The 23678-nt window shown below is 38.9% G+C and overlaps 1 protein-coding gene across 7 annotated transcripts in view; it reads left to right on the top strand.

The window, feature by feature from the left end:
* Positions 1-23678, top strand: part of arid4a (AT-rich interactive domain 4A) — a 157205-nt gene that overhangs the window by 68292 nt on the left and 65235 nt on the right. For all 7 annotated transcript variants that reach the window (XM_060829120.1, XM_060829116.1, XM_060829117.1 and 4 more), the window contains 5 exons: positions 1994-2073; positions 2154-2251; positions 8230-8365; positions 15459-15538; positions 18569-18645. In XM_060829120.1, coding sequence (XP_060685103.1) covers positions 1994-2073; positions 2154-2251; positions 8230-8365; positions 15459-15538; positions 18569-18645 — 471 coding nt within the window. The remainder of the gene's footprint in view (positions 1-1993; positions 2074-2153; positions 2252-8229; positions 8366-15458; positions 15539-18568; positions 18646-23678) is intronic.

Genomic DNA, 23678 nt, shown 5'->3' with positions numbered 1-23678 from the left:
TATTAAGATAGTAAATAATTATATTACAGATAAATACAGAAAATTCTGGAAATACACAGTTTCTCAATTTGGCATCTGTAAAAACAGAAGAGATAGGTTATGATATTTTGAGTACAGGTCGTTCTGTTATAATGCATGTTTCATCAGAATGAATTTGCTGTCATGCAAATGACAAATTGGGGACTCTGCTTCTACAGTGCACACTTTTAAAAGGTGGCTATAACACAATTACAGCGCCAACACTTGAAGCACTGTTTCTAAAGTGTGATTTTTCTGTTACGCAGGGTTGCACAAGAATTCAACCATCATATTATACAAGAAGTGACCAGATATTAGGATAACCACAACTCTCATAACTTTGCAACATGGCAGAAAAGTAGTCGTTTTTCTTTTGTGATTGTAGGTGATGAGTAGCTTGCTGTGTATTCGCTTGGCTTGGTTGGGTGACCGGTTTACAATTCAGAGTAATACGCATAGCCTGGGTTCAGCTGAGGTTACCATGGAGATCCTACCTTCTCAACCTTGCCCCTCACCTCAGGTCATCTCTGTAATGAGAGAGTAGTCTTATGGTTTGGTCAGACTATGGTGACTTTATTCTTTCTTTATCTTCTTTATCTTCTTTGAATTCAAGTTGCCTTACATTGTAATTTCTCCTTCTTAATTTTGAAAGCTGCGATTTCAAGTATGAATTTGAAGTTTGTGATTAAAATAACCTCAGTTCTGTTCTCTTCCATAAGGCAACCTGACACATGTTAGCACTTGAAGGACATACACTACACCAGCCAGGTCTCTTCCTGATGAAAGTCTGGCCATTCCCTGGTAGCTTTTTAATTTTATTTACCATAGATAAGTAATCAGATCAGTTTTCTTTGCAGATAAGCTACTTAATGCCAATCTTTAAGTTATATGTATTTTACGTCAAATACTTTTCAACTACTCGTAAGGACTTTTGAAGAAAGGCTCTCGCAAGCATTCGTTTGTGCACAAAGTTAAGAGTTAAATGGAAAGCTTTATCATCTTCCTTAACTTTAAAAATAGTGGAATAATTGATTAGCATGTGACTTGGGCTATAAATTGCCAAACAAATTGATTAACTGAGAAATGAATAATGAAGTCTGTGTTCAGTGTGGTTTTAGGTTTAAGTATTCCATCTTTTGTAAGTGGCAAAATAACAGTTGTTATACTTTGCTAAACTGTCTGAAGGTTTCTGACTGAACATTACTTAGTTTGGAGGCTTAATGATTTACTATTTCAACTGAGAGTTTAGATGGACGGGCTCAACGAGAAAGCAATAAGTTGAGATCTGTAATATTATTGTTTGAAATTATGTCTGTGACTGTGTGAATGGCACCTCCCATAATGATGATTTAAGAGAACACTTGACAGTGACTTGAATGGAGTTTGATCATGACATTCAGCAGAACCTGTGCGCAGATCATTAATGTATAATAAGCGAGTTAATATTTGAACCTACCATTGGCTAAGCAATCCCTCCAAAACTGGATAAACCAGTTTACAAAATAAACCATCAAAATTTGTCCAGGACAAAGGGATTACATAGTATTTCAGAACAAAGCTGCTGACAGAATCAAAATTTAAATCAATACCACTGGTTCCTTTTATTTAATTAGGTCCTACTATCTGATGCCTACTGCAAATGTCATAGGTGTTCTTTGGTTGTTTTGGCTTATTCTTTCTGGGTTGCTAAGTTCTTTTATGTACTGTAATCAAGTCATAGATGTCTATGGCTTTCTTCAGTTCTGTCAGTCATGCAACAAAAAGCAACTAATTTTACGTAATAAGGCAGGATAGAACTCTCATGCTGTCAGGGAAAAAAACTGGTATTTTCTCCGAATTCTATGCTTTGGTTTTGACCAACTCCTAGCTGGAATTACTGTAAATCTGAACTGGTTAGCAGTTTATGCAGTTGTTCAGGTTATAAATTTGCTTTTTGATTTCTGATTCTAATTTGGGAAGATTTATTTTTGTCCAGTGTTTGATGATGGAGATGAGAGGACCCTTAGGCGCACATCTTTATGTCTGAAGGGGGAGAGACACTTTGCAGAAAGTGAGGTGAGTAAGTGTTTTTATCTAGATATTATAATGAGATAATCTTCATAATGCAGAACAGTAACTTCAGTGCTTGCTTTCAGACCCTTGATCAGTTGCCACTGACAAACCCAGAGCACTTTGGCACACCAGTCATTGGGAAGAAAACAAACAGAGGAAGGAGATTATCCTCTGCTCCTACGTAAGTACAATTTTACTAGTTTTTTAATCCAGTCATAGGATGTGATTGTCACTGACTAGGTCAGCATTTATTGCCCATCTCAACTTGGCTTTGAGAAGGTGGTGTTCGGAGGGGAGTTAATTTGTTTTATACTACTTAAAGTTTTGTTAAGCAATTTTTGTATATTTTTCTGAGATGTAACCAAGAAAATGATTCTTAGTATGGAATGTAATTGATAATGAGAATTAAGTAGTATGAGTTATAGCTGGTGTGGCACTTGGGAAAGCATGATTAAAAGTCAAATTGTAACTGACATCAGTAGTGATAATGCCATGTGATTTTGAAAGATAGTGCCGTAATTCTTTTAGATTTTAATCTGTTGACTGGTTATGTTTATGTTTAGAAATCTGATTTTACCAAGTTCTGGCAATTTTTTCTAATTTAAAGGGATTTTCATTTGGACAGGAAAGTTGAGAAGAGTGAACAAATACTCTTTGTTTGGCATTTAGCTTTGCAGTATCATTACTTGCTTACTTTGCTCAGATTACTTGTTACCAAATGTTCAGATCGTAGACTAAACAAAAAGGAATGTGTTATCTTAGTCTCATAGGGGAACTTGGAAAACTGTTTTGCATGTCACAAAGGCAATAAAATTCACATTATTTGCCTCCGTATAAACCAGAATGCTCCACCAACTGAAACCACCTACTGAGCTTGCACACTTAGCCAACCAGAAGCCTTACAGATGATGATCAGCACCTAAGCAAGACTAGTTTCAACACTGTGAGGTTTAATAAAAGTATGCCAGAAGAATGTTCTTTATATATGATCACTTTCTGTGGCAATACTGATTCAACAATTTTCTGTTTATTTCAAAAACCACATGTAGCTCCTCAAACCCGTTAAGTTCTGACAGACCTCCAGAAAATGAATAGGCATGCCACTATCAGTAAAACCTGTATTCCTTCCATTAACCAGCACCTGATGTGTTCCTGGATAATAGAAAATCTTTCTGCATTTTGAACAATAAACTAGACGCTTTATTTAAATTTCCAACCTCCTTAGTCAGTCCTGATGTTGTGAGACTGATGGTCATTGGGTTTGAAACAAAGAAATCTTTCAACTGGCACTGGGGTTTTATGCATTGATATATTGAATCCATCCAACGTTGTACGTTCAAACCTCATTTCAGAATGTTGTCAGTCAGCTGTTAGTACTTGATGAACTTGTAACCCAGTTAAATATCAAAATATTTAGTGGGTTGTTCTTGTGATTATTTTCATGTGACTAGTTGCTTTCCACCAACTCCAAAGTTGATGAGACAGTTGGAAAGAGATGTTTTATCTGGAGTTTGGACTTTGTTTTTGTGTTAGTAAAATATTGAATGAATTTATGAAGAGGAGAATGGGAAGGTCTCCCTTGAAGGTGTTGTGATTTCCTTTCTAACAAGAAAAATATATCCTTTAAGCTTATTACTGGTCAAAGTGAACAATATCAACCAAAAATTATCAACCAGAGAGTTAATCTGCTTGGAACAATTAATTTTAAATGTGATAACATGTGCCCTTGACGTGCACATTTCAATTTTAAATAAATCTGCAGGCCAACTGCATAATTTCCAGAAAAATATGTCCTCATTAATATAAAATTAGCAAGTGTCAAGATATAGAGCTGGAAAATGTGTTGCTTGAAAAGCGCAGCAGGTCAGGCAGCATCCAAGGAGCAGGAGAATCGACGTTTCGGGCATAAGCCATTTTCCTGAAGAAGGGTTTATGCCCGAAACGTCGATTCTCCTGCTCCTTGGATGCTGCCTGACCTGTTGCGTTTTTCCAGCAACACATATTTTTCAGCTCTGATCTCCAGCATCTGCAGTCCTCACTTTCTCCAAGTGTCAAGATATAAGCTAACTAAGGCTAATGGAAGTGAAAAATCAGACCGCACGAAGTCAGGCTGTAGGAGGCTTGAAAATTCCAAGCTCTGCAAACAGAGTCAGAGAGATGTACAACATGGAAATAGACCCTTCAGTCCAACTCATCCATGCCAACTAGATATCCTAACCCTAATCTAATCTCACTTGGCCCATATCCCTCTAAACCCTTTCTATTCATATACCCATCCAGATGTTAAAAATGTTGCCATCGTACCAGCCTCCTCCATTTCCTCTGGCAGCTCACTCCATACGCACACCACCCTTTGCATGAAAACGTTGCCCCTTAGGTCCCTTTTAAATTTTTCACCTCTCACCCTAAACATATGTCCTCTAGTTCTGGACTCTCCCATCCAAGGGAAAGGACCTTGTCTATTTACCCTATCCATGCTCTTCATGAACATGACTCCGAGAAAGTGTCCTGGATGGGTTCATTTTGATCTTTGAGTGGGCGAGGACCAGTTTTGTGCCCAAGAAATAGTTCAGAGATATCTATATCCTTCTAGTGGGCATAAAAGCAAATTTTTAAAAAATGGCGAGTTCTCCCAATGATCTGATCATCAATTGTTTCAAGCCTCGAAGAAATTAATTGGTTTAATTGGTCTTCCATCTCACTTAGAATCATAGAGTCATACAGCATAGAAACAGACCCTTCAGTCCAACTAACCAATGCCAACCATAATCTCAAACTAAACTAGTCCCACTTGCCTATGCTTGGCCCATATCCCTCCAAACACTTAGATAAGTGTCTTTTAAATGTTGTTGTAACTGTTTGCTCATCCATCACTTCCTCCAGAAATTCGTTCCACACATGAACCACACTGTGTAAAAAGAAAAATTGTCCCTCATGGCTTTTTAAACTTATTTCTCCTCTCTCCTTAAGCATATGCCCCCTATTCTCATAAACACTAACCTTAGGGAAAAAAAACATTCAACTTATCTATACCCATCATTATTTTTTGAACCTCTGTAAAATCACCCCTCAACCTCTACACTGCAATGAAAAAAGTCCCAGTCTGTCCTGTGGCTCCTTAACTCAAACCCTCCTTGACTGAGGTTTTATTTTCCTGAGCCCTCTCTAGCTTAATAATATCCTTCCTATAACCAGAACTGTACATAATATTCCAGAAGAGGCTTCACCAACATCCTGTACAACCTCAACATAATGTCCCAACTCCTGTACTCAAAGGTCTGAGCATTGAAGGCAAGCATGCTCAACACTTGTGTTCGAATTGACTGCCACATTTCCTCATTTTACAATGTTCACTACAAATAGTAATTATGTACGACTGAACTTGAGTATTACTAAGAATTTGAAAGCTTTTCAGCTACTAGTTACCAAGACAGTTCACAATAATACCAATATTCCGAGAAAACATCATTTCCATTCTGAGAAGAGTGCTGATTGGTTGGCAAGTGGATTTTGGTAGAGGCATTGTCCTGGAGGATGTAATATGTCAGATGATGATTGACAGTTAGCAGCTAAACAGTATTTAAGTTTTAAACTAGACAGGTTGAGTTACCTGGTCAATGCATTGCCCTGAGAATCACTATTACATGTTGAGTTGAAATGCTGACGTACATTCTTTCAACCTGAAAGAATTGGGCTGTATGTATTAATATATTCCGCTTCCAGTTTGCACAAGCATGCTATACTTTGAGCCCATCTACAATCCTAAATTCTTTGTCAGTGTAATTCTTTGCACAGGCAGATTATTTGTCACAACTTTTTCCATTTGTGGAATCCCTTCTAACGTTGGACATGGTGCTTCAAGTTATGCAAGCATGGGCTTGTTGGGTATGCTTGTTTCCTTGTTTCAAATGGACAAAGGGTTGTCCTATGTACGTATCCCTTTGTAATTATTAACTCGTGCATTTAAGTTCAATTTTAACAATACCAAGTCGGCTCAAATAGATCATATTGCTGTAAAATTCCTTCTAGGCTTATCTTTGGGTTCAGTGAAAAATGTGTCTTCATTGATATGACAACTAACCTCGTTCCCAATTCATATGTCTAATTTGTAGATGGTACGGTTGCTGTATTTGAATCCACAGCAGGATGTAGTGATTTCCTTCCATGATTTAATGGGCTCCACTGTGTTATATTTAAAGGTGAATTTGAGCACAATCAGTGGAGTAGTCAAAAAAGCTCCCTGTCCTTGATCTCCTTGAAAAATCAACCATAAGTGTTGGAATTTCTACAGTTCCAGTCTTTGTAGCATTGGCTTTGTGAAACAACCTTGGAAATAGGTTTCCAGTCATTTGTTTACTGTGCAAGCTTGATGCTGAAATCGGACATATCAAAGGCTTCCTGTAGACTAATGGTTGCCCTGATCAGATCATTTTTCACTGTTTCTTGTTTTAAATCATGAAGGCCGAAGGTCTTTGATGCTCATTACTCTGAAAATTCAGATGTCTCACAACTTTGAACAGCAGGTGAAGCTAGCTGTATCATGTTACTTCTGTGCGGTTGGAAACATGAGTGGTATCCCCACAGTCAAGACAGTCGGCCTACAGCACAAATCAGAAATATGCTGTATGAATTTCAATGCTGCCGTGATGCTCAGTATGTAGACCATACATCCCAAAGACTAGTGGATCACAATAAATAGAATATCTCTTTCAGTATTTTTAAAGGGAAACTTGTTTGCCATACTCAACTAGCCTACTCTTGCAAATCCCAAAACACAATTCCAACGTTGGATTCGATTCTGCAATTAGACAGCTTTTGCTAAATAATCATGATTACGTGTTCATTATGCTGACAAAAAATTTTGGGATTGTCATTCAGGCACATAAAGTGACTTGCTTGCATGTAACAGAAGATCTGCAGATTAATACACAGCATCCTGTTCTTTGCAGACAGACAGACACTGTCAGTTTCAGTTCAACGAAATAGCTAAAGCCATTCATTGGCGCATTTTTCAGGGTAATACATTGACCAACCAGTTTAAAATTTAAACAATGTCATTGTTTGCCTTTTTTATTTGCATTCTTTATGATAATACCACTGCCTAGTGGTTTACTTTGCCAACTTATCAACACGTTCCTTTCATAGAGTATAATTTTTTTTATCTTTATATGGTATTTCTTCCAGAAGTTTTCTTGATGAGCACAACAAGAAAACCTTTGACAAAACGTGTTTTCTCAGTAAACCCAACATTATCCATATTTGAAGGAAGTTCACTACCTTAGAAGTGTTTCATGTAACTTGATCATGTGAAAGGCTCGATCAATATACAAGGTTTTTCTTTTCCTTTGAACTGGAACAAATTCAAATCATCAAATCCTTGAAATGGAGAGTCAAATTTCTCTTAGTGAAATTGACCAGCAGATAATCTACTGTCAAACACAAGCCTAACATCAGTGGTAAATATGTATTGGAATTCTTCCAGTTGCAAAGATTGACACAGGCGCACAATGGCTCAGTGATTAGAACAGCTGTCTGACAGCTCCAGGACCCTAGGTTCGATTCCAGCCTTGGGTGACTGTCTATCTGTATGGAGCTTGCACGTTCTCCCCATGTCTGTGTGGATTTACACCAGGTGCTCTGATTTCCTCCTTCAGTTCTGAAAACGTGCAGGTTAGATGGATTGGCCATGCTAAATTGCACCACAGTGTCCAGGGATGTTCAAGCTAGGTGGGTTAGATACTTTATGTGCGTGGTTATGGGGATAGGATGGGGTGGGGGGCTAGATCTGGTTGGAATGCTGTTCCGAAGGTCAGTGCAGGCTTAATGGGCTGAACAGCCTTTCTCCACACTGCAGGGATCCTGTGATTCTATGACAGAACTACTTGGTCCATAAATTCAGAAATCAGAATTATTAGGATTTAGAATCCACTGTTTGAGAGAGTCTTAGAGGCAGATTCTATGGGAAGTTTCAGAAGAGACTGAATATTTGTTTGAAAGTGATTAATTTACAGACATGTATGGACATAGTCTGGAGAATGGGGTTAACTACATAACTGGTTTTGAAGCTGGTATGCACAGAACTGAAATATCTGTTCAAACCTGAATAAATGATCACCATTAAGAACGTAACAGGATTTTTAAAAATGTTTCATACTGCAGACCTGAGGATGAAAGAGAAGAGGAACCAAGTGAAGATGAGGATGATGACAAACGACGTCTTAATGATGAACTTCTGGGCAAAGTAGTCTATGTAGATTGCAATGCAGACAAGAGAAAAGGCTGGTATCCAGCTTTGGTAAGTCAGATAATGCCATCATTACAGGATCTTCCTTTCATCGTCATGATTGAAGTTTTCAAACTGGATCATTATCACATAATTTTAAATATTTGTTTTGCTGTCAACCATGACAGCATGTTTGGAAGCAATAAAACAATGCATTTGCTGAGTGATTTAGAAATTTACTTGAATAATAAAATGGTGTTCAATTTATTGCTGAAAAATTGAGGGCTACAACTTTTTTTGTAAAGTGAACATGGCAATGTTTGTTGTGCACAATCTGCTTGGATTAAGTTTGAACAGCATTCCTGCTAGCCTACAGGTGAAATACTGTTATTCAGTGTTACAAATCAGATAATTCAGGCTTGTTTTGATTGCTAGCATTTGGGTTGCTCGCGATTACCCTAGGCTTGAGAAGGGAAATATCAGCTCATATTTGAGGTGTGAATTACAATCATTGGATGTAGGAGCAGACGTAGGCCTCTTAGCTTCACTATTCAACGGGATAATGGCTGACCTGATAATCCTCAACTCCAGTTTATTGCTTTTTTCCCATAATTTTTGATTTTCTTATTGATTTAAAAACCTGTCTATCTCAGCCCTGTGTATACTCGACAAAGCAGCCTTTATTGCTCTCTGCAGCAAAGAATTCCCCCTCATCTCTGTCCTAACTGGATGAACCCTTCTCTGGTTCTACACTCTATTACAGCAGAAACAACATCTGTGCATTTACCTTGTCAAGCCCCCTCAGAATTTGCTATGCTTCATTAAGATTAACTAACTTTCTTCGAACTTTCAGTGAACCCCTGCTGCAAAATGTGATCCTCTTGAGGAAGAATTGTCTATCAAGGTGTTTGGTAAAACTAGCAGTGTTCCTGAAATATTATCTGTGTAAAAGTAAATTATATTATGGAGAATATATTATAGAGTATCTGATTCATTTTGTATTTGCTATTCCCCTCAAAATTTTAAAGAAATTTTTGCAAAAGTTGAACTTATACTTTAATCACCTTTATTACAGACAGATTGTGAATTTTAGAACAAATCTCTCTCCCTATTCTCACCACCTCCTTACAAGCAGGTAGAGATTTAATATTTCCGCTTTTTTAAAATAGTGGCAGTATATTTCCTCTGCTTGCTCTGTCTGTGGGTTCTGTCTTTGCAGGACTGCAACAGCATTGTGGTAAAGTTAAATCAGAAGTATCACAACTTTACACACTCTTTGATGCAAGGAAAATCTCACAACATACATGCATTTACTAACAGGCAGGAAGATACTGAATCAGTCAGGAGAAAGAGATTGTTAAAATTGTAACAACTTAAGTACAAAATTACCAAGGGTACCAATTTATTGTTGCCCTTGCTTTTAAATGGAGCCCAAAGTACAAAATTAGAGTTAGCTTGTGGGATTTAGTTTGTGGGGTGGGTTGATTTGCCACGTCCATTCCACCTCCAAAAGCATTTCAAATGTCTATTAAGGAGGCTTTTTTGCTGAAAAGTGACTTCATAGAATCACAGAATTATTACAGTTCAGAAGGAGACCATTTGGCCCATAGTGTCTGCGCTAGCTCGATTATCTCGTGCCAGTCTCCTGCATTTTCCCCATATCTTTGCACACTATTACTATTCAAACACTGTCAATTGAACCTGCCTCTGCTACATTCCCAGGCATCAAATTCTATGCCCTAACAACTTACTGTGATTTTTCTTCATCACGTGAAAATCTGTGCCCCCTCATTATCATTTCTTGAGGAAATAGAAACAGTTTCATCCTAATTATTCTGTCCAATCTGCTCATGATTTTGAAAACCTCAATCAGATCTCCTCATAGATTCTTCCCATAGAGAAGAATGCTATCTTCAATATATCCTCATCCTCATATTTAAAATTTCACATACCTGGAACCATTCTAGTAAATCACTTCTGCATTCTCTCCAAAGCCTTTGTATCTTTATTATAATGTGTGTCATGATATTCCTGCTAAGATCTAACACATTTTGTACAAGTTCAGCATCACTTCCTTGCTCTTGTACGGTATAGCCTACTAATAAAGCTGAAAACACCATATGCTTTATTAAATGCTGTCTCCACCTATTCTCCCACCTCCGTGATCTGTGCATATATACACCACGTCACTCTGCTCCTGCACCCCTTCAGATTTGTATCTTCTATTTTATATTGTCTTTCAGTGTTGTTCTCATTTCACATTTCTCTGCATTGGACCTCATCTGACACATATTCATCCACTCCACCAACTTGCCAATGCCCTTTTAGGGTTCCAAACCATCCTACTCTCAATTCTTCCAAGTTTAGACAAACTTAGAAATTGTTCTTTGCATACCAAGATCAGTCTAAATCAGTAAAGGCGAGAACTCCACGACCAACCTTCCAATAGCCGCAAAAACAAATATTGACCATAACTCTACTTTCTGTCACTCAGCCAATTTTGTATCCTTGCAAAGTCCTTTTCCTCACAAATTTATTATGAGGCACTGTTTGATACATCTATGTCACATCAAAAGCATTGTCCTCATCAACCCTTTTGTTATCTCTTCAAAACAGAAAATTAATTAAACATTATTTCCCTTCATAGATCCATGCTGGCTGTTCCTAATCAATCCACTTTTTTCCTGTGACTACTGACTGTTTCCTGAGTAATTGTGTCCAAAGGTTTCTCCACTATCAAAGATTGAACTAACTAGTCTTTAATTACTGGGATTATCCTGGCAACATATTTGAACTAAACAGTAATGTAGGAATTCTCCAGTCTTCTGGCAACTCGTCAAAGTCCAGGGAAGAATGAAATTTTATGGTCAGTGCCTCTGCAATTTCTACCTTCATTTCCTTCACAATCCTTGATACAACTCATCCAGTCTCAGTATCTTATTAACATTTAAGTACCAACCACCAATATCCAAGTCTATATTTGAGTTCATGATGTCCACCATTATAACTGCTGTATAAAGCTGTCTTTTTTCTTTAAATTTGTTGTATATTTGTTCCTCTGCAAGCTTTCCACTAGTTAATGGTCTGTAGACCATACCAAGAAATGTAATTAGACCTTTTTTATCTACTGCTTAAGCCAAATTGACTCTCAGCGTTTGAGGGCAGAGATATTCTCCTCTTGCACTGCAGTGCTGTCCTTAACCTGCGCTGCTACACCTTTCCTTCATTTTCTGTTTTATACCCACGACTATTTAACATCCAATCTTGCCTTTCCCTGGGCCTTGTCTCTGTCATGCCATAGTATCATTATACCACATTGCAATCTGTCGATAACTCCCCAACCTTATTTACTACACTCTGTACATTTACATACATGCATGTTAATTCTATTTTGGACTTTATTTCTTACTTCCTTACTCTGACTGAACCTGTTACCTTACTATATTCTACGTTAGTGCCAGCTGTATCATGAAGTATTTTGCGAAACCTGCTATTTGCCTATACTACTCTCTCATGACACACACATTTCTGCCAAATTAGTTTAACGATGACACTAGCAAAACATCCTTCAAGGACCTCAGTCCCAGCTTTTTAAATGTAACCCATCTGGCTTGGACAGATGCTACCTTCCCCAGAGCCACTTCTGGGAATCTAAACCTCAAGTTTTCCAGCCATGCATTTTTCGGCTGTGCCCTGCTATTTCTGTGCATGCTTTCGTGTAGCACTGGGAGTGATCTGGAGATTGCTACCAGGTAGAGCCAAAAATGTAATAATGTGGACTACAGTTTCTGGGTTTTCACCCTCCTGAAGATTGGCCTTCAGCTGCTGGTGACTCTGGCACCAAGGAGACAATGTAGCATCCTGGAGTCATGTTGATGGCCACAGAAATGTATGTCTGTTCTCTAACTAATGAATCCCCTATCACTATTGATTCTGCTTTCTTCTTCCTCTCTTCTTGTACAGTCAGGCAACTTGCGCCAGAAGCTTGGCTTTGACTGTACTCCCTTGAGGAGTCAGCATCCTTATCGGCTTCCAAAATGGAAAATCAGTTTGTGAGGTGGATGTCTGGATGGCCTGTCTGTTTTTCTTGGACAGCCTGGTGGTCCTTCACTTCCTTCCTCCAGTCCTTGAGCTTCGCTGTTTTGATGAAAAGGTTTTTGTATCCAGAGTTTATAAATACAGGTTGTTGGCTGCTTTTTACAAGCCCCGGCACAGCACCTGCCCACACAATTGCAGAAGGTCTGACACTTTCCTGTTTACCTCCTCCCTCCTCACTGTCCAAGACCGAAACACGTCTTTCAGGTGAGGCAGCTTTTTACTTGTACTTTCAATCTAACCTATTGCATTTGCTGCTCATGATACAGTTATCCTTACATTGCTGAGGCCAAACACGGACTAGCTGGCCATTTTACAGAATGGTCTGTAGGAATGACCCCAACCTCCCCAGCTGCCTACCATTTCAATAAATCACCTTGCCCTCATGCTAAAATTTCTTCTTGAGCTTGCTGCAATGTTCCAGTGAAGCACACCAACATCTCATTTCCCGCTCAGTCCGTTTATAGTCTTGAAATCTCAACATAGAATTTCGCAACTTGAGAAACTGACCACATTACAGCTGTGCTCCATTTTGCTTACATTTTCTCCCCAGCCCCTACAGCCGTGTCTTGTTTACTTTCCTCTCCGTAAGGAGAACCCATTTGCTCAATTTTACGCCTTAATATGCATCCTTTGTTGCTCCACCATTACCAAATCCTTTTGTATTTTGCATTAGACTCCTACACTACCTGACTCCTTCGATAAGGTTCCCCACAGTATGCTATTATATAAAATGCAGAGGAATGGGATTGTGGGAGACATAGTAGTTTGGATCAGTCATTGGCTTGCTGAAAGAAAGCAGAGGATTGTAGTTGATGGAACATGTTCATCTTGGTGTCCAGTTCCTAGCGGCATACCACAAGGGTCGGTGTTGGGTCCACTGCTGTTTGTCATTTTTATAAATGATCTGGATGAAGCCTAAGAAGGGTGGGTTAGTAAATTTGCGGACGACACTAAGGTTGGTGGAGTTGTGGATAGTGACGAAGGATGTAGTAGGTTGCAGAGAGACATAGATAGGATGCAGAGCTGGGCTGAGAGGTGGCCAATGGAGTTTAATGTGGACAAAATCTAATCTAATCTAAAGTGTGAGGTGATACACTTTGGCCGGAGTAATCGGAATGCAAAGTACTGGGCTAATGGTAGGATTCTTGGGAGCGCAGATGAGCAGAGAGATCTCAGTGTCCATGTACGCAGATCCCTGAAAGTTGCCACCCAGATTGACAGGGTTGTTAAGAAGGCTTAGTGTTTTGGCCTTTATTAATAGAGGGCTTGAGTTCCGGAACCAGGAGGTTATGCTGCAGCTGTACAAAGCTCTGGTGCGGTCACACCAGTTCTGGTGTGCATTATAAGAAGGCTGTGGAAGCTTTGGAAAGGGTGCAGAGGAGATTTACTAGAACGTTGCCTGGTATGGAAGGAATGTCTCACGAGGAAAGGCGGAGTCCTTGAGGCTGTTCTCATTAGAGATAAGAAGGTTGAGAGGTGACTTACTAGAGACATACAAGATAATCAGAGGGTTAGATAGAGTGGACAGGGAGAGCCTTTTTCCAAGTATGGGAACGGCAAACACGAAGGGACACAACTTTAAAGTGAGGGGAGATAGGTATAAGACAGATGTCAGAGATAGTTTCTTTACTCAGAGAACAGTAAGGGTATGGAGTGCTTTGCCTGCAACGGTAGTAGATTCGCCAAGTTTAAGTGCATTTAAGTCGTCATTGGACAGGCAAATGGACGTACATGGAATAGTGTGGGTGGGATGGGCTTCAGATTAGTATGACAGGGCAGCGCAACATCGAGGGCCGAAGGGCCTGTTCTGCACTGTAATGTTCTATGTTCTATAAAGTTAAAGTGTTGATTATTGCCAGTAGATGTCGCATGGAGCAGCATTGACCCCTTGACTGTTTCAAAATTGTGCTGTTAAGTTCAGTGCTGTGACAATGGTGATCAGGCCTCTTGGGGGAGGAGAAGTAGTCACCATCAAGGATTGCACTGCCGCTAGCTAATTGTCTGTGACTATTCTGTTATCATTAACACAAGAAGTTGTGGTTATCTTCAGTCAACCTGTTAGGACATGTTCTGACACACCTCTGGAGCAAATGGGACTTGAGCCAATGCCTTCTGTCTCAAAAGCAGAGACACTACCACTGTGCCATTATCTTGTAGGTTGGGTGGAACTAGCAGTCCTGTTGTGTAGGGGTTTTCTTGGTGATGTCCATCTCTGTCACAAATTGTAACAATTGTTAGCATTCCAGACCTGTCAAAAGAGGCTTGGGTGTTTATTATCTAGCTAACACTGGCTTCTGAGAAATTTCCGGAAGGTTATTGCTATATCCCGTCTTGAGATTACAACAGCCACCTTTTATTCTGCTGTTCATAATATTTTGAATGTAGGTTTGCTTGCTGAGCTGGAAGGTTCATTTCCAGACATTTCGTCACCCTACAAAGTGACATTTTCAGTGGGCCTCCAGGCGAAGTACTATTAATAATTCCTTTGCCCGGAGCCCTACTGAAGATGTCACCTAGTAGGGTGACAAAATGTCTGGAAATGAACCTTGCAGCTCAGTGAACAAATCTATATCCAGAACCTCAACCTGAGCTGCAAATCTTCTCAAAATTCGCTGATCATTGTGTTTTTAAAACAGTATATAAATATATACTAAAATGCATTGAAAATTGGTTTTTACTCCATTCATGACAGTTTGGAGTATAAGTTTCTTACAACCTATTCCTCCATCTTGAAGTGTTTATTTAATCAGAGCTAATGTTTGGTCCTTACTAACAGACAACTATTAATTACGCAAACTATCTTCCTGCTCTTGGCTGGCATCCTGAACCTCCCTCAGTACTTCAGCGAGAAAACATCCCATTGTGAATCTATGTTTGAAACTTAAGATGACTATAACGGATTTCAATTCCAATTGATTGATGAACATCTGGAGCATCATCTTGTACTAGCAGCAATGCAAAGTGACTTCAAAGTATTGCCAATTTTTTTTCCTAATTGTTTAGCATTTTGGTTTTAAGCTTTGGCTTTTAGAATCACGTAAAAAATATTGTTTGCCCTCCATGTTAGGTGCTGTCTCCAAGTTGCAGTGATGAAATCACTGTGAAGAAAGACCAGTGTTTGGTGAGATCCTTTGCCGACTCCAAATTGTAAGTGTAAATATAAAATGTATGGATGCAAAAAAACCTGCTACTTGCAAGATGTTTGAATATGTCAATTTGTTATGAAAAATAACTAACTCAAAAAATTTTCAGCTCTTCGTGAGTTGTGTGACATTTGAAATGAATGCTGAACCTCATTGTAAAGTGAAGCTATACTTTGGTTTTAATGTTTGTTTTGCAATTAGATCATGTCTGCAAATCATTTGGAAATATACTAAACTGCAAATAGATTCTGGAATGTTTAACCATGTAGTTCACTGGAACTGACTGAGTTGATTATAATACGTATTTCACTTTCATCTTTAAAGAAAGAACAAAGTGATAAGCCAAAATTTGATAAATTCCTTTAACAATTCAACTATTTGACTATAATAACTTTTAAATTCCATTCCAAAAAATTTGTACTGCTGTTTATAAGAAAACAAAAATGCTTCTGTTGCAGTGTTTTCTTGAGGGTTCTTCCAGTTTTGTTTTTGAATTCATTCACGGGATGTGGGTGTTGCTAGCTAGGCCAGCATTCGTTACACAACCTAGAACTTGAAACTTTGACCTGCTGCAGTCCATTTAGTTTAGCTACGCTCATGATGCCATTAGGGAGAGATTTCTACGATTTTGACCTCGTGATACTGAAACAACTGTGATATAGTCTTGATGTTGCATGGCTTTGAGAACTTGCAGGTAATGATGTCCCCGTGCATCTGCTGCCATTGTCCTTCTTGGTGGTAGTATTCATAGTTTAGAAGATGCTAAGAAGCAACGTTGCCTCTAATTTTAGATTTGGTTCTATGAGCCTCCAAAGTTCTTGTATAGCACCAGCTTCCAGAGTGGGAAGGCAATGCTGTGAGCAGAATGCCGACGTCAATTGCCATGCGCATAACCTTGGAGCAGCTAAGAATTAGCTTAGAGCAGCTTACTAAGAATTCTTAGTGAATTTCTGCACTGCATCTTGTAGGTGGTGCACACTGTTGCTATTGTGTGCCTGTGGTAGTGGGAATTTAGTATTTGTAGATGTGGTGCAAAATAAGCTGGCTGCTTTGTCCTGAATGTGTGAAGCTTCTTGACTGTTGTTGGAACTGCATTCATCCAGCAAATTGAGAGTATTTGGTCACACGCCTGATTTGTGCTTTTCAACAGCCGTTGGGGATTCAAGAGGTGAGTTAGTTGTTGCAGGATTATTCGCCTCTGTCCTGCTCCGGTAGCCACATTACTTGTCTGACTCGTCCAGTTGAGTTTCTAGCCAGTGTAAGCCACCAGAAAGTTGATAGAGGAGGATTCAATGATGGTGAAACCATTGATTGTCAAGGGCCAATGGTTAGATACTTTCTTGTTGAAAAAGATTATTGCCAGGCATGTGTTTTGTACAAATGAGACTTGCCAAGATAGTTCCATATCTTGTTGTATTTGGGCATGGACTGCTTCATTGGCTGTTGAGAATGGTGCTGAAGATAGTGCAGTCACTGGTGAACATCCCCACTTTTGATCTTACAATGCAGGGAAGGTTGTTGATGAAGCAGTTAAAGATTAGAGGGCCAAGGACATTACCCTGAGGAACTCTGTCAGAGGGGTCCTGGAGCTGAGAACACCACAGCCAATTTCTTTTGTGCCAAGTTGATTCTAACCAGTGGAGAGTTTTCCCTCTGAATCTCCATGACTCCTGTTTTGCAAGAGTGCCTTGATATTGAAGACAATCATTCTCACGTAGTCTCTGGAGTTCACCTCTTTGTTGGACCAAGGCTGTAATAAAGTCATGAACAGAGTGGCTTTGGTGAAACCCCAACTGAACGGCAGTGAGCAGATTATTTCTAAGCAAGTGCTGCTTAAGAGCATCATTGATGACATTTTCTATCACTTGACTGATGATCGAGAATAGACTGATGGGGTGGTAATTGACTTGGTTGGATTTGTCCTGCTTTTTGTTTACAGGACATACCATGGCAGTTTTTCTGGGTAGATGCCAGTGTCATTACTATTCTGAAATGGTTTGGCTAGAGGTGTGGCAAGCTCTGGAGGCACAAGTCTTCAGTACTATTGCTGGAATGTTGTCAGGGCCCGTAGGCTTTGCCATATTCAGTGTTTTGAACTGTTTCTTGATAACAAGTGGAGTGGAATTAAATTGTTATAGACTGTTCTCTGTGATGCTGGGGACCTCTAGGGAGGCAGAAATGGATTGTTCAACTGTCACTTCTGCTAGAAGATTGTTGTGAATGCTTCAGCCTTTTGTGCTAACGTGCTGGCTCTCCTGACTGAAAATGGGTACATATGTAGAATGTCCAGAATCTGCTAAGTCTTGGGCAGAACCACAGAAAACCTCTATAGATTGCTGCTTTATTGATTGAAACTGAACTTTGCTGACCTGAAAAGCCTTTTGTTGTCTTTGTTTTTCTCTGAATGCATGTAAGTGCAGCGCTCATTTCAATGTTGTTCCTTTAAAATAATCCATGTGTAACTTTACAATTTTGTTGATGCAGTCATAATTATTAAAGCAACACTAAAGCAGTTCATTCTTTTTGCTTGGTAATTTAAATTGCTGTTTCTAACTCTGACTCTACTAACAAGATTACAATGACCATTTTAAATTCAGTTTCCACAAAACAGTTTTTAAAATTCATTGTTTTTGACTGCACTATTAACTATGTATTTTCAATTGTTTAGACCTGTCGATGTAATAGGCCATCCCTCATGAATAATTATGTGACCATCTGTTCAGGATGGCATAATGTTCAGAAGGATTTGAGGAACAGCTTTAGCTTTAAACACTATCGCTTCATAGTTATCATGGTTTGAAGCTTTATTTTCAAATGTAAAGTTCAACAGGTAGATGTGAAGTAACAGAGATGGTGCATGAATGTGGACAGTTTATTGAACATGATATAGCTGTATTTACTAATTTGATTTTTATTACCTTGTAAATAATTTAAACAAAGACTGTGAAATTTAGTTGAACATCAATCTTGTGACACAAAACCAGTGTTCTTTATTTCAAGCTAAACCTTGGCATCTATCTTTGTAAAACAACAGCTATCCTATCGCAAGAAAAGATATCAGAGAGCTCGACTGGGACAAAGTTACAAAACAAGACCCGGTTGTTAAACAAGGTAAGGAAACTGGCATCCAAAGTGAAATGAATTGCAAATATTTCCACTTGCATCTCATGCTAATAGCTGTGATCATCATACTTGGAATGTGGCACTTGAGAGTTCTTGCCTTACCTCCCCTTAAACAGCAAGTCTCAATGTCAAGGTGAGAGTGGCAAGGTTGAGGGCCAATTTGTGAAACATGTACGTCTGGTCTGCTAAGTTGTACAAGCAGGAGGTTAGTTTTGTTTCATAAAGGGAATGCTTTGAGAATAAAAGTTTTTATTTTAGTACAGGATTAGTTTTTATCATTTTGGAAAGCTTGTTATAATGCCATTCCAATTGCATTGTCTTGTGATTTTCTTTTGAGATGTTGGAGGGAGTGTATGGCTTGAAGGATAATCAGGTTTCGATTCACGCACTTAGATCTAAATGTAGTTTGCGCAGGTGGAGTGAAAGTCACAACTCTCGTAGCTGATCACTCCGAAGGTGCTAAATTAAATAAGTTGGGGCAGTCTTGGTTCGCTGCAGCAAATTCAAGTTGCATCAGTGAGCAGCTTCACTCAGTTTGCTAGTGAAATGTGAAAGATGTATGATTTTTGATAGATGAAGACATTTCCATCTATCTTCAACCTGTTCAATACTCGAAGCGAACATTTGAGTTTCCCTCACCAGTTTTGACGTTCTCCATCTTGAGAACAAAATTTCACAACAAAGCATTCTGTTATGGCTCCTGATGATGCAATTGTATTTTGGGCAATTGTGAAGTACCCAAACAAAGCTGTCAATTTTCTCCTGTAGTATCTAATGCAGTCCTTAGAATGCATTCATTATTCTGCATCTTAACATAATGTTAATACAAAACTAAAATACTGTTGATGGTGTAAATCTAAAGTAATATCGGTAAATCGTGGAATATTCAGATCAGGCAGCATCAGAGGAAACCAAAATAGTGTTTGAGTCTTGGTCACTGGCCATGCGTCGGAACTGATAAAGCTTGGAAATAGAAGCATTTTCGCAAATAAATAAAAAAGGGCTAGGTGAGGGCAGGAGTTGGTTGATGAGCAACATAAAGTCAGTGATTTGTCATTATTGCGTTCACACCTTCTGTTAGACTTACCTTTTATTTCTTGTCCTTTTGGCTCTGCACACAACTGTTTTGTCATTTAATCTCTCTTGACTTTCACCCCACCACAGACCCTCCCTTTTGTTTTATTTTTCACCTCCCTCTTGCATAAAAACCTGGTGCATTTATAACTTTGCCCAGCTTAAATGAAAGATCACCTACCTCAAATATAAACTCTGTTTTTGTCTGTGAGATGCTTCCTGACATGCAGAATATCTTCACCAATTTTTCATTGTACAAAAAATGCATAAATGCTACGTAGATTCAGGTTTTTAAATTCTTATAAAAGAAGAGCACTGATGTTCTTTCCTAGAGGGATCGAGTGGAAAAGTAAAGAAATTTTGCTAACTTGAGGCTAGAGAGTCCAGATTAGACTATATTTAAATTGACTGTATAGTGGCAGAGAAGAAGATCAAGTTCGTTTTTATGAAGGTGATAGCAGTTCTTGGAGATTATGCCAATCAGGGAACGGTGAACAGAATGGTTGGAGCTCTAGTGTTGAGAAAGGAGAGTTGGCCTGTAAGGGTGCAGGATAGGCATGTTCCTGTTACAGGGATGACAAGAGTCTGGAACCTTGGAAGCCAGGGGAAATTATCAGCTTCATTTTTTTGTTGACTAGGGCAAAGTCCTTCTATAATATAGAAAAAAGTAGGAAGGAGCTCAAATCGGAAGTGAGGAGAGCTAAAAGGATCCTTGAAATAATCTTGGCCAGGAAGTTTATGGATAATCTCCAGGCATTTTATACATGTATTGAGACAAGAAGGTAGCTATGGAAAGAGGAGGCTCATTGAAGGATAAAGAAGGGAGATTATGTGTGGGGCCAGAGGAAATAATAAGTACTTTACATTGGTATTCACCAAAGAGAGGGAAATGAGGGATGTTGAGATTAGGAAAAGTGTGAATACTCTCTGGCAGGTCAACATAATGAAGAAGGAACTTTGGATATTAGATGAGTTTGTTTTCCCTGGAAAGACAGAGGTTGAGTGTTGACTTGATAGACGCCTACAAAACTCTGAGAGGCTTAGATAGAGTGATAGTCTGAGGCTTTTTCCCAGGGTGGAAAGGTCAATCACAAGAGGACACAAATTCAAGGTGAGAGGGGGCAAATTCAAGAGAGAAGTGCGGGAAACTTTTTCACACAGAGGGTAGAGGGAGGTTGAAACACTCTGCCAGTAGAAGTGGTGAATGCAGGCACTTAGTGAATGGGAGGTGAACAGAGGAACAGAAACAGGAATGGGAATCGGCACATGCTTGCTGGGCCGAAGGGCTTTTTCAGGTGCTGTATTCTTCTTTGTCTTTAAACATATAAAGCGTTTCATAATTTCTGATGAAAATATTTCCACGTAGTAGGTCCATGAATAGACCATGGTCCACAACAGACCGTGAGTAGAACATTATTAAATTAATTTGGTAAATCAAATAAAATTCTTTACCCGAAGAGTTGTTAGAATGCGAAACTTATTAGGAAGCCAATCTTCTAAAATACATTTAAGGAGATGCTTGATAATCATGAGAGGAACAGATTAGAAATTTATGCTGATGGTTAGATGAAGAGTTTTGCCAATGACTGGTTTCAGTGCTGTATATGGCATGTAGTGCAACATAAATTAATCTTTATAAAAATGAATATACACCTTGTTAACATTATACTGTATTATAATCCAAAATATTTAAGCAAACGACCAAAGAAAATTAGATTTATTGGTTTTCTTGGTGAATTCCAGTTAAATTCATATGATATAGGAGCAGCATTCGGCCATTTGACCGACTGAGTCTGTTTCACCATTCGATCATGATTGATACGGTCCTCACCCCCATTTTCCTGCCTTCTCCCCATAACCCTTCACCCCTTACCAATCAAAAATCTCCTCCTTAAATTTACTCTCTCAGCATCCACCACACTTTGGGGTAGTGAATTCCACAAATTCACAACCCTTTTGGGAGAAGTAGTTACATCTCAACACTCTTTTAAACTTGCTACCGTTATCCTAACATTATGATCTCTTGTTCAAGAATGCTGCATAAGAGGAAGCATCTGCTCTACATCTGTCTTATCCATACTTTTATTATCTTGAATATCTCCATTCTTCGAAATTCCAGAGTATTGGCCTAAATGTTCAGACTCTTCATACAACAAACCCTTCATCTCTGTGATCAATCTAGTGAACCTCTTCTGAACTGTCTCCAGTGCCACCACATTTTTCCTCAAGGGGACCAAAACTGTGCACTATACTCCAGATGCAGATTCACCGAAGCCTTGTATTGTTGCAACAATACTTCATTACCTTTTAATTCTATTCCTTCAGATATAAAAGGCAACATTCCATTCACTTTCTTTATTATCTGCTGTACCTGCAGGCTAGTTTTCTGTGACTCATGAACGAAGACACCCAGGTCCCTTTGTACTGTGGCACCTCGAAGTTTCTCCCCATTTAGATTCTAGATCGCCTTCCCATTTTCCGAACCAAAATGCATGACCTCCATTTTGGCCCACTTTCCTAACCTATCTATATCCATTTGTTTCCTCATTGCAATTTACCGTCCTGTCTATTTTTGTCGTCCACAAATTTGGCTGTAGCGCCTTCTAGCGCTGTATCCAAGTTGTTAATGTGGATTGTAAATAGCTGGGGCCCAAGGACCAAACCTTGTGGCACCCCACTAGTTACTTGCATCTAAAAAAAACCCCATTTATCCCGACTCTATCTTCTGTCTGTTAGCCAGTCACCTATCCAAGCTAATAAATTACCTCCAATTCCCATATCATTCAACCTTGTGAATTAATCTTTTGTGCGGCACCAAGTTAAAAGCCTTCCAGAAGTCCAGATGTACTGCATCTACAAGATCCTCACTGTCCAGTTTGCTTGTTACAGCTTCAAAGAACTCTAGCAAAATTCTCAAATATGATGCCATTCATAAAATCATACCGACTCTGATGGATAGCGTTTTGACTTTTCAAATGCCCTAATGTTGCTTCCTTGATAACTGATTCTAATATTTTCCCAAAAACATGTTAAACTAACTGATCTGTAATTTCTCACACTGCTTCCCTCCCTTTTTGAATGAGGCCATTACATTAGCATTTTTCCAATCCACTGAAACTGTTTCTGTGTCCAGGGAATTTTGGAATAGTGTAACCAATAGATCCACTATTTCCACTACCACTTTCTTTAATATCCTAGGGTGTAGGCCATCAGGCCTGGAGGACTTGTCAGCCATCAGTCGGTGTTGATTGTTCTAAGTTCTACCCTTTCTATTGCATCTGACTTGTCTGTTCCAGTAGGGTTGGTACTATTGTCCTCCACTGTAAAAACTGAGGCAAAATATTAATTTAGCATCTCTGCCATTTTAGTATTCCCCTATTAGCTCTCCAGTTCCATCTTCCAAAGGACCAACATTTTCCTTAGTAACTCTACTCCTCTTAAAGAAGCTTTTGCTATCCTTTTTTGATACTTTGTGCTAGTTTTCTTTTGTAAATTACTTTAGCTCTTTTTTATTAATTTTTTAGTATCCCATTGTTTATGTTTGAAAGTTTCCCAATCTTCTATATTGCCTTTGCCATATGGTATACCTTAGGTTTTGACTTTTTAACAGCCAAATCTTTGCATATTTCAAGAAGACTTCTTGACTTTGTAATATTGTCTTGATTTTTACAAGTATTCACTATCAAAAAGCTATGTTTCTACCGAATTTGATAGATGTTCCACCTGATGCATGGTGCTTCCATGTTCTAAATTCTGAGATTATGGTGAATCTGAATACTGTACTTCCTAGTCATAAAGCACAGAAGATGCTTTTTGGTCCATTGTGCCTGTGCCAATTTATCTACACTAATCCCATGTTCGAGGACTTGGCTGATAGCCTGGAATATTTGTCATTTCAAGTGTTCATCCGCATACTTCAAGGGTAGCGAGGTTTACCATCTCTACGA

Source organism: Hemiscyllium ocellatum, chromosome 8 (genome assembly GCF_020745735.1).
Source record: "Hemiscyllium ocellatum isolate sHemOce1 chromosome 8, sHemOce1.pat.X.cur, whole genome shotgun sequence".
In the NCBI taxonomy this organism is placed as follows: domain Eukaryota; kingdom Metazoa; phylum Chordata; class Chondrichthyes; order Orectolobiformes; family Hemiscylliidae; genus Hemiscyllium; species Hemiscyllium ocellatum.
Note: the sequence above shows the minus strand (reverse complement) of the source record. Positions and strands in the feature narration are given on the sequence as shown.